Source organism: Vigna unguiculata, chromosome 9, assembly GCF_037176805.1.
Source record: "Vigna unguiculata cultivar grain cowpea cultivar isolate G323 ecotype 2 chromosome 9, ASM3717680v1, whole genome shotgun sequence".
Taxonomy (NCBI): Eukaryota; Viridiplantae; Streptophyta; class Magnoliopsida; order Fabales; family Fabaceae; genus Vigna; species Vigna unguiculata.
The window spans coordinates 13,443,033-13,455,744 of record NC_140800.1 but is presented as its reverse complement, the minus strand read 5'-3'; the positions used below and the strand labels follow the sequence as shown (position 1 = coordinate 13,455,744).

General features: G+C 32.2%; 1 protein-coding gene across 1 annotated transcript; it reads right to left on the bottom strand.

The window, feature by feature from the left end:
• Window positions 1-9,563: 9,563 nt before the first annotated feature.
• LOC114196080 (Octicosapeptide/Phox/Bem1p family protein) lies at window positions 9,564-11,563 on the bottom strand. Its single transcript, XM_028086597.2, has 3 exons — window positions 11,266-11,563; window positions 10,304-11,178; window positions 9,564-10,214 (listed from the first exon to the last, which is right to left on the bottom strand). Exons 1-2 carry the CDS (start codon window positions 11,405-11,407, stop codon window positions 10,715-10,717), a joined length of 606 nt encoding a protein of 201 aa, XP_027942398.1. The 5' UTR covers window positions 11,408-11,563; the 3' UTR covers window positions 9,564-10,214; window positions 10,304-10,714.
• Between the last annotated feature and the right edge of the window lie 1,149 nt (window positions 11,564-12,712).

Genomic DNA, 12,712 nt, shown 5'->3' with positions numbered 1-12,712 from the left:
CTATAGTGACCAACAACTTTTAGTCACTAAAATTAGTTACTAATAAGACATTTTCTTGTAGTGATTTTGCTTACATGATCGAGATTATTAATGTTAGTTTTATCTTGGTTTTTCATATTCTAACCCTAATTTTGAAAATGGCTTTTATAAATAAAAAAGGGGAGTTCTCATGAAAAAACAATAGAAGTTAGACAAGTTTTGATGGACGTCCTTGGTGTAGGAGAGGAAGGAGATCCATGGAAGACACCAAAAAGAAGATGAAATGCAACGGAAATGAAGATAAGAGCAAGAAGAGCTTTAGGCAATGGAGGTTTTTGGTGAAGATGAAGAGTAGAAGTGAAGCTATGGTATGGAAGGTGGCTAGAGGAGATGAAGGAGAAGGTTAGCCATGTGTGCTCTCAAAATAATAGAAGAGTGGAGTGATCTCAACACAAACATTCTATTAGAAATTTCAAGAGTTAAAATGTACAAATGGTCTACTTTTGGCTTTTATATGTGAGCCTAAAAGCTAGACTAATTCTTGACCCTTAGATTAAGCTTGGAGGAGAAGCTTTAATCATCACCCTTGGATGGTGGCTTGGAGAAGGAGGCATCTTCCTAGCCTTTGGATGAAGGCTTGGAAAAGAAGACACTCTCTTAGCCCTTGGATGAAGGAGGCACATGGGTGGAGTGTGGACTTGGCTCCATGGGATGCATGATCCATGAGGTGTCGGAAGGAATGTTGACTTCCACTTAGTCTACCTTTGACCTTTGGTAGCTCATGGCCAAATCTCCTATTGGGCTTAGTCAAGCCCAATTTTATCAATTTAACTACACAATGTTTGACTTATTATTCTAGAAAAAAAAGGCCTAAACAATGGCCCAATTTAAATCTATACTACTTCCTTCATGCATAATCTCATATTTTAGAGATTTCTTTAGCCCATGTGAATAATGTAAAAAGCCCATGATTGACTTGATCATCTTGTGAGAGGCCCATGTGAATCTTTCTCATCATGCTTCTAGTGATTGGGCCTTGATGTGGGCTTGGGCTTGTTGATGCACTTGAGCTTGGGCTTGTTGGGGTCACATCAAGTTTGAGAACTGTGAAACTCTCTATGAAAAAACTTTGAAAACCTAGTGTGATTAGATTGTGTAAATTTCACCAAGTGTGATCTTAGGTGATAAGGAAGTGTTTTTTTTGCTAGCTATAGTTGTTTATCCTTTGTGTGATTTAAAGGAGGTGTTCATCCCTTGTGGATTTCAAGAGAGGTGTTTCTCATCTCTTATGGCTTCATGGGAGTTGCTTTATATCCTAAATTGTTCTTACTCCTATTTGTAATCTCAATTTATTTTAGTGTTTAGTTAATCTCTCCCTTTAGAGTGATTAACAACTGGATGTAGGATTTTTTGATTTGAACAAGTATAAAATAACTTGTGCAATTTTCTCTTTTCCTACTCTCTTTAAGAGTTATTACTATAAAGGAAAATATTTTCTTGTAACTCTGATTTTAAAGCATACATTTTTATTAAGAAACCATTTCACCCCCTCCTGCCTTCTCTTGTTTTTTGTCAAACGTAAATATTTTGTTGTGCAACGATCCTAACATAGTAAACTAAAATTAATTTAACTTGATAAATTAAAGAAATTTATACCCATAAAAAAGTGGTTCCATAGAACGTAAACCTCACCACATCACCGATACAGGTTTGTCTCTTCTTGTTGGTGCTTTTCTTCCTCGTAAGTTTTGGGGTGAAGCTTTCTCCACTTTGTACATATTAGTAAGGTTTTACCTACCAATGTTTTGAATGAATCTTTACCTCATGGAATATTATTTCATACAAAACCCAAACATTTTTTTGAAGTATTCGGTTGTGCTTGTTACCTTCTACTACGATTATATAATAAAAAAAATTTGATTTTCGGTATTCGCTTTACCTATTTTTAGGATACAATGCATAACATATAAGATATATGTCTTTTTCAGTATGAAAAAAATTATATTTCACACCATGTGATTTTTAATGAAAACTTTTTCCCCTTTTAATGTTTTAATTACAAGTTTGGTCAACCTATGTTGTTTACATATCTAGGTTCTCCAACGTCTCTTCCCATAACTGTTATACAACATATTTCTATTAATGATTTTAGTATTCAACATTTCTACTAATAGCCCTTTTATATCCCAAAACAAAAATAATAATATTGTCTCACTTGTTAATGGCTTTTCCACCTTGATTATTCCTTCTTCTTATGCAAATACCATTGATTTATCCTTTTCACTAGTTCATAATATTCACCCTATGATTACTCGTGTCAAGGCATTCTTCAAACCATACATTTTCCCTACCTATATTTCTTATAACTTGACTAAGTTGTATATTATTAAAGATGCTCTAGCTAATTTTGCATGGTTCAATGCTATGTAAAAAAGAGTATAACACTCTTGTTCAATATAATACTTGGATTTTCACTGACCCACCCTCTGGTGGTAGCATAGTTGGATGCAAATGGGTGTTCAAAAATAAGTTCAAGGTTGATGGATCTTTTCAACACCCCAAATCTTAACTTGTTGCCAAGGGTTGTCATCAATTGCAGGTTTATATTGCAATGAAATGTTCAGTCTTGTTGTTAAGCCTACCACGATTCTTATTATCCTTGCTCATGCTCTCTCTTCCAAATGGTCAATACATTAAGATGATTCAATAATGTATTTTTGCATGACGACCTTTAAGAAATTGTGTATATGCAACAATCTCCATGGTTCATCTCTTCCAATCCAAAATAGGTATGTAATCTTACCAAATCCATTTATGATCTAAAATAGGCTCTACAATTGTTGTTTCACAAAGTTAGTCAAACTCTGTCAAACTATGTATCTCTTCAACTAAAAAGTGACCCCTCTCTTTTTATAAATTTGGATTAACATATACTATGTTCATCTTAATACACATTGATGATTTTATAATTATTGGTAGTTTTGTATTTGAAGTTTCTTCTCTTATTTCTTTATTAAATAAACATTTTGCTTTAAAAGATATTGGTCCCTTCCTCTTTCACAAACACCATGAGTCTTCATCTTTCACAAACAAAGTATATCAAAGAACTTCTACATCAAACACATATGTCAGAAGCTAAATCTCCTCCTCAATACAAGAAGAACTTGAGGAGGAGACTTTACAATTCAAAGGGCATAAAGAGATGAAGATCATTAGTTGGCTTAGAATAGAATTATAGAATAGTTTAGGCAAATAAAAGTATTTTTAATTTTCTTTTAAATTTTTAAACAGTTTGTTTCTGGTTTTGAATTTTCATGTTATTTTTGGGCCTGATGTCTTTAGGCTTTGTTTTAGGGTTTCTTAGGTGGCTTAAACATTTATTCCTATATATAGGGGCACTAAATACATTTGTAGACACCTTGGATGGTCATTATATGAAAATTGGTTTTTCAATAAGAGAGGATTCTCTTGGTTATTGTAATAGAACTCTAATTTGATTGAATTCTTTGTGACGAATCTTGTAAAACAATTTAGGATCTTGAAGATTTAAGATTCTCATAGAATAAAACATAATAGAGCATTAACCTTGATCCATAAGAGATCTTATGAGAATGTGTTCTTTAATTTGTTTGTTCTCCAATCACCGTTTCTAATCTATCTCTTTGCTTTTTTTTCTCCTCTCACATGTTCTTGATGATTTAATGTGAAAGAACCTTATGCCCAAAGACAGAACCTCAATCCCTTTTATAAACCAACGTCCATCAAGTTGGTTTTTATTTTATCTTTATTTTATTTTATTATCACTTCCCATGATAACCAATAGGTCCTTATATTTTATTAAATCACAATTGGGTCCATCACAATATTTCAAAATGAGTCATATAATAGAATTAATTCGTCAATTGACTTTAACATTCTCCCACTTGACTCATATGATGTCATAACATTGTATGATTTAATAATATAAACATAATGTGCATTAAAGGACCTTACATAAATTGGTTCCATCATTATTCATAATTAAATATATAGAAATAATAAGAGTCATGACGGTCACACATCAGTCAATCGACATGGTCCCTTCCATGTACAATTGTATCATCATTTCCTCCTTAATATGACCTTAAAACCAAAAGTCCATAAGGGGTTCAAACATAATGCCATCTTTCAATAACAATAACATTACATAATTTGTTTTCTTCATCATAATTTGCATGCATAAATATAAAGAAGAAAACACAAATTTCATAAACTTATACATTAAAGAGCTTAGAGTGTCACATAAACATTAATAATATTAACATTCAAGATTTAACATTCACTAGTATACATAATGCCCATATTTTTTACATTGCCAACATACAATTTGGACAATAACCTTTTTATCAAAAGGTCATCAGTCATAACATCTATGCTAATATGTTCTATTAACACTCTACATTTTTAAACTTCTTCCTTAATGACAAAGTATTTCAACTTTATATGTTTAACACATTTGCAATACTTGTCATTCTAAGAAAAAAAGACTGCTACGGAATTATCACAATAAATTTTTAGCTGCTTGGAAATAATGTCGACTACTTCAAGTCCTGAAATAAAATTTTACAACCAATTAGCCTGAACTGTGGCATCAAAGCATGCCACAATGTCAACTTCCATAGTGGATGCAACAATGATAGATTGCTTCGTGCTATGAAATTACTCCTCCGGCTAAAAGATACATATAACCAAATGTAGAATTTCTTGTATCCATATGACAAATTCTGAATCTATATAACCTATCACCTTAAGGTGATAGGATTTTCTATAAGTAAGCATGTGATTCTTTGTTCCTTGAAGGTATCTTAAAACTTTCTTTGCAGTTTTCCAATGCTTTAGTCCTGAATTACTTTGGTATCTACCAAACATACCAACTACAAAGCTTATATATGGCCTCGTACATGTTTGAGCATACATTAAACTCCCAACAACAGATGCATATCTTCCATCTATTTTTGTTCCAAATCACTCTTTGGACATTGCGTGAGACTAAACTTGTCTCCTTTCTGTATTGGAATAGGAGATGTTGAACACTTATCCATTCTGAATCTCTCTAAAATTTTATTAATATATGCTTATAGACAAACCTAATAGTCCTTATGATCTATCATGGAATATTTCTATTCCTATCACATAGTATGTCTCACCCATATCTTTCATTTCAAAGTTATTAGAGAGAAACCTCTTAGTCTCACTTAATAGACCAAGAACCCCATCAGTTGGTCCATATAAACATCCTCTTCTAAATTCCCATTTAGAAAGGTAGTCTTAACATCCATTTTATGAAACTCAAGATCTTAATGAGTTACTTAGGCCATGATAATCTGAAAGAATCTTTCTTAGAAATAGAAGAAAATGTTTCTTTATAGTCAATGTCATCTTTCTGAGTAAAACCTTTGGCAACAAATCAAACCTTATAACGTTCGATATTGCCTTGAGAATCACCCTTAGTCTTAAAGACTCATGTACACTAAACTCTTTTTACCCTTTTGGCAATTCCACAAGCTTACATACGTCATTTTGTGCCAATGATTTAATCTCATCTTTCATAGCATCTAACCACTTGTCAGAATTATCACCATTAATGGCTTCTGAAAACGAAACTGGATCATTATCAAAACTTAAGTCATTTTCTTAATTTTGTAGATAAACCATATAGTCATTAGAAATAACAATCTTTCTATCTCGATGAGATCTTCTAAATACAACTTCTTGTGGTTGTTCTATTACCGGCCCATTGTTAACATTAGTATCATTAATTTGTTGTTCGTCTTGATTATTGTAAGTTTCTACAACACAGGGAACAACAACTCTTGAAGAAGAAGAAGTACTAGCTACAAGAATTTGTACTCTAACTTCCTTAATCTCCATATTTTGTGAAGCTTCACTCCCACTAGTTTAACCATTCTCAATGAACCAAGTATTTCCAATTTCAACAATTCTTGTACTATGGGTAGGACAGTAAAACATATACCTTTTGATTTTTCTAGATAATTAATGAAATATCCACTGAATATTCTTTCATCCAGTTTTTTTTCTTGTGGATTGTACTTTCTTACTTCTACTTGACAATCCCAAACATGTAGGTGTCTTAAATTAGGTTTCCTACTCGTCCACAACTCAAAGGAGTCTTTTGAACAACTTTACTAGGAACCTTGTTCAACAAGTACATGACAGTTTTAAAGCATACATCCACAATGATACAAGTAAACATGAATTACTTAACATACTCATAATCATATTCATTAAGGTTCCGTTATGCCTTTCTAATACACCATTTTGTTGTGGTATGCCTGGCATTATGTAGTGGGCACAAATACCAAATTTCTCAAGGAACTTAGCAAATGGCCAAAGTGTTGTCCACTTTCACCATATCTTCCATAATACTTATCACCTCGATCTGACCTTATGATTTTCACCTTTCTATTTTGCCTTTCCACTTCATTTATATAAACTTCCAAGGCATTCACTGATTGAGATTTCTCATGCAATAGATAGACATGTCCATAACGCAAAAAGTCATCAATAAAGGTGATGAAGTACTTCTCTTTATTGAAGGAATTTACATCAACCGGACCACATATATCGGTGTGTATGATTTCAAGAAGCTAAGTGTTTCTTGTTGATCTTTTCTTTGTGTGTTTTATTTGTTTGCCTTTTAATACAATCCACACATTGATTCAGATCAATAAATCCAAATCCAAAAGGATTTCATTCTTTACTAATGTTTGCATTCTTTCTTTGGAAATGTGTCCCAAAGCTTATGCCACAAGTAAGCAGATCGTTCATCCACTAAACTACGTTTAATGATAACATTGTAATGAAAGGTCATAAGAGTTTCAACATATAAATTATCAAAATTCAATTTATATAAACCATCATAAAGTGTACCAGATCCAATCATACAAATACGCTTAAACAAACGGAAACAATCATTCCTAAATTTAAAAGAGTATCCAACAATATCAAGCGTAGACAAAGAAATTAAATTCCTAGTCATACTATATACATAAAAAGTATCCATAAGGTCTAAGTGATATCTAGTGTCGAAGATTAGACGATAAGTCCCAAGAGCTTCCACTAGAACTTTCTCTTTATTCTCCATGAAGACGAACTTCTCATTTGTGTTTATGGTTCGAGTTGAAAGAAATTTTTACATCTCATTAGAAACATAAGTTATACATCTAGAATCAATCCACTAAGTATTATGAGAAACTTCAGTTAAGTTTGATTCAAAACATATATAAGCATTATGCTCACCTTTCTTTTCAAACCAAGTTGTACGCTTTATGCAATCCTTTTGGAAATGTCCAGACTTTCTGCAAAAATGACATTTGCCATTTTTCTTCTTGATTTTGGTTGAGGACTCGTCAATGATTCTTTACCCTTTCCATGTTTCTTTATAACTTTCTTTCCAGCTCTTGATTCTTCACATACTGAATGAAGTGGTTTCCTAAATAATTCAGTCAAGTCTCCTCTTGAACTAGCATATTGTGCGATTCATGCATGTTCCACTTGTCTTTCATAGTGTTGTAGTTCATCTAGAATAGACCATACTTAAACGGGAATAAGCTCAAAATGAACGGCACGAGAAAACCTTCATCCACTACCATTCCTAGAGACTTAAGTCTTGTTGTTATATTTTCCATCTCAATCACATGCTCGTACATAGTATGTGAACCATCAAACTTCATGGTTGTCAACATACTCATCAATGTTTCAGTGAGAGACTTGTTAACAGTTTTGGAGCGCTCTTCCACAAATTTCATAAATTCTTTCGTGTTGTTAGTTTTGGGACGAGCTGAGTTAATATTGTTTGCTAGGCATATTCTTATAAAGATCAAGTTAAGTCTGTTTGACCTTTCCCATGCTTTGTAATGGGTTTTCGCTTCATGTCTATTAGCATCTGTGATAGCAGCCGACTTTTCAACTTCAAAAGCCAAATCAAAATCCAACACACCTAAGTGGAGTTGGACTTGTTCACTCCATTCAAGGAAATTCAACCCATTAAAGACTAGAACAAACATAACGTGCGAGTGAAAAGATATCATAATAGACTACAATTAACACATGTTTAACATTAATGCTTTGAGTCATAAAACTAAACATAAATACAAATTCAGACATAAATAACCATTCTATGCATACTAATGTCCGTCTTTGGGAGATCCACTAATACACAAACATAAACATAATGGTGTTAATCATATTATAACATTAATGATAATTAAAATATGCCTAAACTAGAATCACCTACTACCTTCATGTATATAAATAAAACTAGTGATGCATACAAAATTATCTACCATCATGTTCATTAATTATAAGAATAATTAATCAACCTTTGGACGATCCTAAAATGTCTTATAATAGTGAACTTTAATTATCTCATAAATCAATTATTCATAATACAACATATTATGGGTAATAGATAAATCAATTATTCATAATACAACATATTATGGGTAATTGAAATAAAATCATTAATAATTTGAAATCAAATATATATATATATATATATATATATATATATATATATATATATATATATATATATATATATATACACACACACGCCATAAACCATACCTAACTCCATAAATAAAATTGAAACGCATTATTTCTGATAGGATTGAATTTCAGTCCAAGTTGTACTTACCTGTCCCAATAGAAGACACAACTCAACAAGGCTCAACGCATCCTTATTGGGCAAAATCATCACACAGCACGATCTCAACTGCTCCACATATCCGGTGAGATATTAGGCCCTAATATCACGATAAGGCAGTTATCAGATATAACATGACCAACCAAGTGTCCAGTTATAATAATATTATATATAAGCGTATTCCACTTGACTTAATATATGTTCACATTCTCTCTTACTTTGAAGCAATTTTTGTGAAATTTTCTTACTAACTAAAGCATCGAAAAGCCTTTTACAAGTACATCCCGATTAAACACTCAAATAATCATCTTGACCTGAGCACTTGCACTCCGCGTTTCGGTAAGAACACATGTCTTTTATTGGAATTTCATGCAAAGTGAAATTGTCATCTATTCGATTCCAATCACGTCTTTTAATTTAAATCGTTGCACCAGGATATAAACATGATCTTTTAAACGTCTTTTAATTCACGGCTTGTTCATTCACGTTAGAGATGCATTCAATTCAATTAAACAAGTCATCCGACGTCATAAAAAAACAGCTAAGGATTGTGGTTTTTTCTTTTAATAACCGTAACGAGACATGCGTAACGTTGCAATAAAAAACACTCAATTAAATTGAATAGCACCATTCCATTAATTCCAATAACAAGTTCATTCATGTGACACGGAAAACATTTTGGTCACGCATGCACTTTGACAATTAAATTGAATTTGTTGACAATGTAAAGATTTTTAATAGACTCATATTTTAATATTTTTTATTTGATTGTTAAAAGAAAAAAGATTTGTTAGAAAATATTTTTTTAATTTCATGATGTAGATTCTTATTTAAGAATTGTATGTTATCATGCTCTTAAAGAACGAAGATGCTCACCTGTTCAAATGTCTTTCTTTATTTTATATAAACAAATTAATCCAATTTTGTTTAAAATATTATAGATACTTTTGTTTGACGTTCAAGTTTAACGACACCTGCGCAGCACTTCTCATGTTTTGAGTTATTCCTCAGCTCGACCAAACTTTTGTGTGCCCGAATTCAATGGTCACCCCTAATGGATTATTTGGGCCATGGCCTTCTCTTTCTCCATGTATATTGTTTTATTGAATTTTCATCTTTTCCAGCAATGGTGGGGCAGATTCTTACTTTAATCTTATTTTTCTATATATTCCTGAACCGCGTCCAATCATCGGATAAAGTTGAGAGCTGTTGAATTGAACCCATCAAAAGACTACCAGAAATATGCCTCATTCGTGTCATTTTCAGCTAACCAACTTGCCGACTTGCTCCACCAGACCCTATCTTCCGGTTTTGTTCACAATATTATTATTGCAATTTTTATACCTTTCATTATATTTTATTCTATTTATAATTCAACCTTTCTTTATACGATAACTTTACCAAATAATATTATGGCATTTCTTTTCTTTCGTAATACCCTGAAACCCCAATTTCAAGAAGGTTCAAGGTTTTGTCATTTTCCACAATCCCCACATGTCCCGCTACAATGTCTCCGTCGTTTATCGACCTGCAAATTCATCAAGAAATATATATATCAACAAGAATAATCTTAACTAATTTCAAAAGAAAAAAAAAATGTCAAGGGAAAATACGTACCCACTTAAATAATCGTGTCGTACAAAATTGAACGCGTGTGGCCACAGTTAACACTCGAAACTGCCAAAAGCAACACGTGTAACGCCTCAGAGGAATCGTGGTCTCGTGTCAGACGGTGGTTAACGGAACCCTAACCGTTGAAAAAACAGAGTCCCGAAAAGGTATTAACATTCGAAAAATAAATTTAGGCTTAATTGGAAAAACTTGAACCTCAATTCATCGATATCTATTTTTTTTTTTCAAAATTGAAAAAAAAAATAATTGTATTTCACAACCCTCTCTCATTTTTTTTTCTTTTCGTTTTTTTGGTGCTTTTGATATTTTCGTCATCATGATATCATGTATGGGAATCCGTTTCGTATTCGCGATTCTTCTGCGACTGTATTTACTATATGAATATATCGGCTGCCCTCAGTGGCAGTAATTATAGCGGTGAGGTCCACGACGCCAAAATCTATGATTTCCACCGAACTGCGTGTAGCAACAGGCCTTCGCAGAGCCGTTACGCACGCCGATAGCGTACGCAGCCGGCAACAGCGGAGTCCGGTGATTGCATCCGTGGCGGTACGCCGCCGCGTATGGCAGGGATTCGGCGGAAGTGTGAGGCGATCTGGACGGAGAGGGACTAGCGCTGGACGATGCCGAGGACAACGTCGAAGTGGACGAAACCTTCTTCACCGACCTCGGCGGCAAGAGAACGGCTCTGATCTTCATTGGATGCACCAGTTTCAACGAGGCACGATCGTATTCTTCGATTATGTTAGCGAGATCTTCGTCGTTGGTGATGGAAATCAGGGTCTCCAAGTTTTCCTTGGGTAATTGACACTTCAAGATTACGGACGAACCGCAAAATTCAGTAAGTTTGACCATCAATTCTGCACAACGAGACATCAAAACGTTAAATTAAATTCACGAAAACAAAATAGCGAGTGAAAATGAAGGTTAAACATTACGAAACGAACCTGAAAAGGAGATCGAACGGTTGACGGTGAGTACTCTGGTGTGGCCTCCGACGTAACGCAGTTCGCCGTCGGTGGTGCGTGGGCGAATTTTGCCGCCGTAACTACAGAGGAGCTTGATATTTTGATCGGGTTTGGATTCCATGACTCGTTCTTGCTACTGAGTGAGTTATTAGTAAAGTTGTAAGAAAAGGAAGTTTGAATTTGGAAGATTCTAGAAAGGGAGAACCGAGGAAGAAAGTCTGAATGTTTTCCGCTCCTCCGTCGTTGGAGGCTGAGGGCTTGAAACCCTGGGCAGTGCATTTGGGGTTTATTTATAGGCGGAAATAAGTAGAAGAACAGGCCAACGCGTTATCAATTACCAACATTGAACCGTTGATTTTTATTTTCTATAAAGTGGACCGTTGATTATAGTTTAATAATATTTTGATTATTAAATTTTAATAATTATTTTTTATAACATGAATTGTCATTTTTTAAATGATTTTAGAATATTGAGAATAAAAAAAAAATAAAAAGTTATTTAAAAAATAACACTTAAAATTAAAAAAAAAAATTATCAAAATTTAATAGTTAAAAAATTATTTTTTTATTATAAGTTAATATAACGTCTCTTTATATTTATTTATATTCTGATTATTGTTAACTGTTTTAAAAGTAATAATGTTTTAAAAATAATAATCATAAGTAAACTTTTAACGTCTTTATATTTACGATATATACTTTGAATAAATAAAATATAAAGAGACGTTAAAACATGCATACTAGATAACAATATTATATTAATAAATAATAATAATTAATGATTTTAAGTTAATATATAAAATAAAATTATATTTATTAAAAATAAAATAAAATAAATTAAAATGAGAGAATAATTATTAATAAAAAAAATAGAAATAAACGATTTTTTAAAAAAATTTATAAAAGTATTGATTAATTTTTATAATTATAAAAAAATTAATATTTTAAAATATGAAAACCGAATAAAAATTATATATATTTAAAATATTGTTAACTTTTTAAAGGTAATAACTTTAATTATAGAATATATATTCTACTCACCCTACTTATTATTTTTTAAAGTAATTTGTATAATTAATTAATTGATTAAATGATGATAATAATTAATAGCAATGGTAAGAGAAAAAGGAAAACTAGGAACTATTAGGAGTGTTCCTTACGTGATTAATAATTGACATCAATCAAAATAAAAATAAATTAAAATTAAAATGGGAAACTACATGGAGTGTCTGGTAAGTGTTTAATAATGACGGTCAATTCAGGGTATTCCCATATATGCGGATATTCCTTTCTTTTGCTTTTCGGGTAGGAAAGACTAGGTTCGAATTCAACAATAAAATATAAATATATAATAATACGGAAACTTTTAAATTTTATGTTCGATATCGTAATTACCGTACCTAAATGAAAAAAATAAATAGTGAAT